Source organism: Lycium barbarum, chromosome 5, assembly GCF_019175385.1.
Source record: "Lycium barbarum isolate Lr01 chromosome 5, ASM1917538v2, whole genome shotgun sequence".
NCBI classification, from domain to species: Eukaryota; Viridiplantae; Streptophyta; class Magnoliopsida; order Solanales; family Solanaceae; genus Lycium; species Lycium barbarum.
Window position 1 is genome coordinate 132742656 of NC_083341.1, and position 6413 is coordinate 132749068.

Sequence of the window (6413 nt, forward strand, 5' to 3'; positions counted from 1 at the left end):
TTGCTATTTTCTCTCGATCCATCATCCATGGTACTGTTATTTGATTAGATCATCCAACCTTTATTTTTCTTAAAATTATTTCGATGTTTAATTAATTCTACTTATATCTTTTTTGAAGGTCAGCAACCGTTACGTGACATAGGGTTACACTCCGTACTAAAATTATTAGTATACCACATCAACAGATTTTAAATAATGAACTGAAAATTAGCATCATTTGTCACTCAAGAAAAATTGGTAAATGATTTATAAACAAATGTGTGTTCAATTTTCATTGCTTATTCCAAAATTCCTAAAAATATATGTAATACATTACGGTACCTTACATTACATACATGCACACACTAATATATTGACAATTATCAAAAATAAGAAAGCAAAGACAATTAATACGCCCCTTCTTTTAACTCTTTCATCATTCGAGCGTTTTTCCTATCAACGGATAAACTTTAGAGGCCTCATCATGACATTATCTTCATGATCTAAAATCTGTAATTAAGAAAGAAAAACAAGAGATGAAATCATTAGATAAGAAATATAATCAATATTTTTTTGCTGAATTGTGGAAATGAACATTAGAAAATTAAATGACCATTAAAGGTAGTGGTGGGATAGATAATATCCCTCCATCCTTTACTAGAAGTCTCGGGATCGAGCCCTGTGTATGAAAAAAAATCTTAGTCCGAATTTCCCCCCTTTAATGGCTCTTATGTGACGTGAATCCGTATCAGTCAGGGTACCAATACGAAACACAGAGTGAAACAAAAAAGAACATAAGAAAAAGGAAATTTTGGTGTGTGAAACACTGCAAAGTTGAGGAAACGAAAAACTTACATGGCAATGGTAAACATAGCCAGGCTCTGCTGTTGCATCAAAGGGATATGATGCATTTGAATGGATGTAAGAAAATTTCACAAGTATTTTTGTAACATGTCCAGGCATCATTTTGTACACATTTTTCCACCCTTTCTCATGGAGGGGCACTTCTGTCATTTTCCCATGTGAATACTTGCTAATTTTGCACTTGATTGCATCATTCAATTTCAACATACAATCCTTGAATTCATCTTGATTGACCAACTCTCTTTGTTCCAACACAACAAATAGACCTAGATGAATGTGCAATGGGTGATTGTCCTCAGTTAGATTGATGATGTTCCAAATCTCACTGGTCCCGACCCTTGGTGTCTCGGTCACGGGGGCCTCGAACGACTTTCCGTTGATGTATAGGTGCGTAGGCTCGTCGATGTTGCTAGTGTACTCGTAAAAAGCTATGTACCTTGTGTTCGAAGCCTTTGATATGTCTGGAGACGCATATTTCATCAATTTATGTGGAATGCGCCCTAAGTGAAGCTCACGCTGCGGGTTGATAACAAACTTCATGACCTTACTATTAGCTTCATTGACTGGATCACCAGACGGATAAGGGTAGGGTGCATCATTGGCTAAGATCGCTGAGTTTGACTTTGACTTTGAAAAATCAACAATTATATCAGCTATTTCCGATGGAGCTAATAGAAGGTCATGGAGCTCCACTGGTCTTTCATGGTACGCTGAATCAGATGCCACATGAATAAATGTCATATTATTTGTGAAGAAAAACTTAAAGAACCTCGCATTGCTCGCATTGATGATCCTAAAACGATACTTCCTTCGTTTCACCTTCATGTAAGGCCACGCTTTCCCATTGACTATGATGGCATCACCAAAATATTCAGGTTGCCACTGAGGATGTATAGAAGGATTGTTTCCCGTAGAATTCATGTAAATCGTACCGTCTAAACAAAAATCGCGATCGACAACAACCAACGGAAGATCGTATTCTTCACCGTATAACAATCCCAATGGCCCCTCAACGCTCGGTTGTCGAATAACATAGGCACCCATTAGACCAGCTAATATATTGATCCTAGTCAACCCCATTGCGTGATCATGGTAATACATAGTTCCAGGATGTTGCAAATTGTGATAGCGGTACTTTTTATTTGTCCATTTTGGTCCATGTTCTTTGAATCCTCTGGTGAACCATGCTTCAGAGTGTCCATCACTTTGTGGTTTATCAATTCCACCATGGAGGTGCACTACAGTAGGAATTCCCTTTTTGGAAATAGGTGTGGCAGTTGGAATTGTTGGGTCCCATGGAAGTATGTGCTTTGAAGGGAGGTAATTTTTCCACGTAATATAAGAGTCAACTCCATGAAGGGCTTCGATTGTAGGACCAGGGACTGTTGCTGTGTGCCGCGATGTACCATATGCAAACACTGGAGTTGCAGGAAGGTCCTTGTGGAATTTCTGCATAAAGCAAAAGCAGGTTGTATTAAGGAAAGGTTGAATAAATAAAAAAGGAGTTTAAATTCAACACACAATGGTATAAAAATATTACACAAATTAGATTACTTGTCAATTAATTCTAGATTATCTCTATTATAAGCGCTCATTTATGGCTCGAAAATAATGATAACTAGATTACTATGCGAGAAACAAATTCAAATTTGAACTTTATAAGTGCAGATTCCCAAATCATATCATGACTATCTTGCTGAGTTCAAAATCTATTACTTGAACTAATTGATTGAATTTTTTCGAACAGATAATGTCTAAGATAAAATTACTGATCAATTCGGATAAATTCACGGATTATTGGTTCGCGTCTGTATTATACAGGTTAAACTACAATATAAAAAATCTTTGTATTATCGGTAATACGTGGGGAAGGGCCCTCCACTACTTCTTCATTCAGGGGAGAAGGGGAGACTGGTAACTTAAATTCTATATAACGAAGCTTTGTGGGGAAAAAGTTACTATTATTAGTCTGCCCAACAATTGAAAAGTAGTGTAAGAGAATTGGATACTTCTAGTAATTTTGTAATAATACTTTATGAGAAAAAAAACATTTTCTTCATTCTCTAGTACGTTACATTTAATTCCAAAGTAATGATTAAGTTAAGTGGTGTTAGTGGACATGATCTGGCCTTTGGACATCAAGAACACCAAAGAAATTCTTGTAACGTTTATTAAACAATCCTAAGGTTGGTAAATAACTTTTTTCACATTGGCGGAATAAACATTGGTACAAATTTAATATTATTAAAATCCTTAAATGGAACACTTAGGTGTCTAATTTTCAATGGTTATACAATAGATGTCTAGCTGGCCACTTACCATCCAAAGTTAGTTTACTCTGGAGACTTGTGAGCAAACAATAACTTTCAATATTTCCTCTATCAGTTTAACAATTAACAGAAATAAATTTCATTATTTCCTCTACGATTTTCCTGTTTATAGGAACTATGGCTGTGTTTCAATTATTGTTAATTTACTCACAATTCAAATTGCTAAAATCACAAACTATGAACCTCGTGAACCACTTGAGGTTTGTGAGTGAAAAAGTTAAAGTGGCACATAGAAAGCTGAAGAAAACAGTGAGGATGAAAAGGGGGAAAGGGGAAAAAGAGAGCATACACACTGACACACAGACAAACACGTATTTGTCATTTTTAACTACAAGTCGAGGATTCGAATTTTGGAATGGAGTCGTGTTTGATAGAGAGTGTTATTTTCATAATTCTCCATATTGAGACTTTCTGACGCAATATTCGATACCTCAAAATGGGTACCAAACATTTATGCAATAGTGTTTAATTGAACGGGCCAATATATATATATATATAGAAAGGACTTGACACATAATAAAATATTGTCACAACTTATAATTCTAAAAATTAAGAATTAGCGACGAGCGAATTTTATAACTGGACAAAAAAATCAGTTGCTAATTTTATATTTAGTGATAAATTATCAAAAAATTATGTGAACTATGAAATTCGTAACTAATTACGTGTTAAAAAGAAGTAGTAGTAATTACTTACCCATTTCTTGTGGTACATGCCAATCTTGAAAGACTTAGGGACCTGAACACCATTGATAACATCATAGCCTTTGATTCTTGGCATGTCTGGAAGTTTGTCAACAAACATTCTTAAGTTTGAAGGGCTTATAAGTTTATCAGACTTTGCCATTGTTGAAGCCATGAAAACTCCCAAGAAATTTAAGCATGCCAAAAATAACATTTTCCCCATCATTTCTTTGATTTTTGAGGAACAAAGTCACCAACAAAAAGAAACCTTTTCTCCTTCTTGAAGTTTTAGGAGGAAGAGGGGGGGTTGTGTTTTGAATTGTGGGGGTGATAGATAAGGAAGAAAGAATGAAGTATGTGTGTGTAGAATATAAAGGGACAAAAGTTGGGTTTGAGTTCACAAGAAGATCTATTAGAAGTATTTATATTGAAAGGTGAGGATTTTTATATTCGGGTGGCAACTTTTTTTTTTTTTGGGGAGAAGAGAAAATAGACACATTTTGGACATACATTGAGCCCGTTTGGATTGACTTATAAGTTGCTTATAAGCTGTTTTCAGTTTTTTTGAGTGTTTGGCTGGCCAGCTTAAAGTCATTTTGTGCTTAAAATAAGCTCAAAAAAATAATTGGGTCCATTTGACTTAACTTATCTAAAGCAGCTTATAAGTTGAAAACAGCTTATAAGCAAAAAAAAAAAAAAGTTAGACTACCCCAACTTATTTTTTTAGCTTATAAACTGTTTTCAGCATATAGGCATAAGCCCATCCAAACAGGCTTATTAATTGTTTAATGGTAAGAATTTCAGTTAAGGTACCTAAATTTAAAAAAATGTTTCAACGTTCTTCGTATGGATAATTGGACATACATCTGTTATGTATCGAGTGGGTTAAAAAAAAATCCTTAAATATATTTTTGAGCAGTTTTGATCCTTTAAGCTTATGAAAATGTGAATTTGGTTTTATTGAAAACTCATATTTGGAGGTACAACTTTTGTAATTTCTACATTTTCAATCTATTTCTAAAGTTTGGTGCAACATTTTAAGATGCAACTTTATTGTTTTTATCTATTTTTATGCATGCTGCATTTTTTTGTGTTATAATTTTTAAGATTTAATGAGATTTTCTTGGTATTGCCTATCAATATTTTTTTTGGATTTTTTCTAAATCTTATACATATAATGTATTAAATTATTTGACAGAAATTAAAAGTGATCATTCTTGATAAAAAAAAAAATCTTATTTCCTATTCAGTGTCTGGTACCCGCATTGAAGCCGGCTAATCCGTATTTGCCGTGTAGGACCCATTTGTTGGAAGCGCTCCCAATCGAGGATTTTTTCATATTAAGGGCTCGAACTCGAACTCGAGACCTCCTATAAGGGAGGACTAGCCTATCTGCTGCGCTACATTCTTAATATTCCTAAATGATCGAAGTTACTAAAAAATAAAAAATATATTTAAAAGATTAATCCCTTTTAACAATTTTCTCGAGGGTAAGAGTTTGAATGTGATATAGAGTGGGCTTCGATGTCTCCGAAAAGTTGAGGTTATAAAAAGTTTGTAGACTTAAGGCTACTAGGAATGACCATTCGTAATACTCCCGTTAATTGACAAATTTGTCTGCTTCTTTGATATTTCGTTTACTATGAAATTGAAATGATGATTTGTTGAAAAGGCCACTGTTTTGTTTTTGGTCTTATTTGTATACCCTGCACTAGAAACTGGATTGCATTATATATATAGAGAGAAAAAAAACTCACAAGATTCTCCATGTATCTTAAGACTTGAGTGTCTTGTAATATTTTCTTGATTCAATTAGATGTTGCCTTAATCTGATTTTGATTATAAAGATATAGGATAATAATTTCTAAATAAAATATGGCATTATTCAATCACGTGTTTAGTTGGTTCTTGTTCTGATATAAGCAATCTCAAGTTTAGTTATGCTACATTCAGTATTGAATGACAATCTCGTTCAATATTGAATAACAATCCCGAGATAGCTAATTTAAAACAGTCAAATCACAAAAGTATCTGCTCAAAGCTCTTCTCTTGAAATCCTTTAAAGAGATCAAGGTTAAAATTGAAATAAAAGTGTATCAAAATTTGTCTATTTTGAAAAGTGATTCTTTTAGAGTTAGAGCCCGTTTGGATTGGCTTATAAGTTAGCTTATAAGCTGTTTTCAGCTTTTTTGAGTGTTTGGCTGGTCAGCTTAAAGTCATTTTGTGCTTAAAATAAGCTCAAAAAAATAATTGGGTCCATTTGACTTAAGCTTATCTAAAGCAGCTTATAAGCCAAAAAAAATAAGTTAGACTACCCCAACTTATTTTTTTTAGCTTATAAGCTGCAAACAGCTTATAAACATAAGCCCATCCAAACAGGCTCTTAGCCGATGAGCGGCCTACCTGACCAGAACACCACTGTACAAAAGAAATGATGCTCTTTTAGAGAAAGAGTAAGCCTTTACTAATATCCTTTCAGATATAAAATTGTGTTCTTGCCTTTTCGGTGAATTGTTCATTCGGAAATCTGTGTTGATCTGACTTTTCAAAAATATTG

At 33.9% G+C, this 6413-nt stretch overlaps 1 protein-coding gene across 1 annotated transcript; it reads right to left on the reverse strand.

The window, feature by feature from the left end:
• Positions 1-216: 216 nt before the first annotated feature.
• LOC132641628 (multicopper oxidase LPR1-like) lies at positions 217-4255 on the reverse strand. Its single transcript, XM_060358671.1, has 3 exons — positions 3870-4255; positions 835-2292; positions 217-489 (listed from the first exon to the last, which is right to left on the reverse strand). Exons 1-3 carry the CDS (start codon positions 4080-4082, stop codon positions 436-438), a joined length of 1725 nt encoding a protein of 574 aa, XP_060214654.1. The 5' UTR covers positions 4083-4255; the 3' UTR covers positions 217-435.
• Positions 4256-6413: the final 2158 nt, after the last annotated feature.

Bases quoted from the DNA above. Each gene is read 5' to 3' on its own strand.
- LOC132641628 (XM_060358671.1), bottom strand. From the start codon at position 4,082: ATGATGGGGAAAATGTTATTTTTGGCATGCTTAAATTTCTTGGGAGTT. The intron at 2,293-3,869 runs GTAAGTAATTAC...TGCTTTATGCAG, and splicing joins GCATGTACCACAAGAAATGG to AAATTCCACAAGGACCTTCC. The intron at 490-834 runs GTAAGTTTTTCG...TCTTAATTACAG, and splicing joins GCTATGTTTACCATTGCCAT to ATTTTAGATCATGAAGATAA.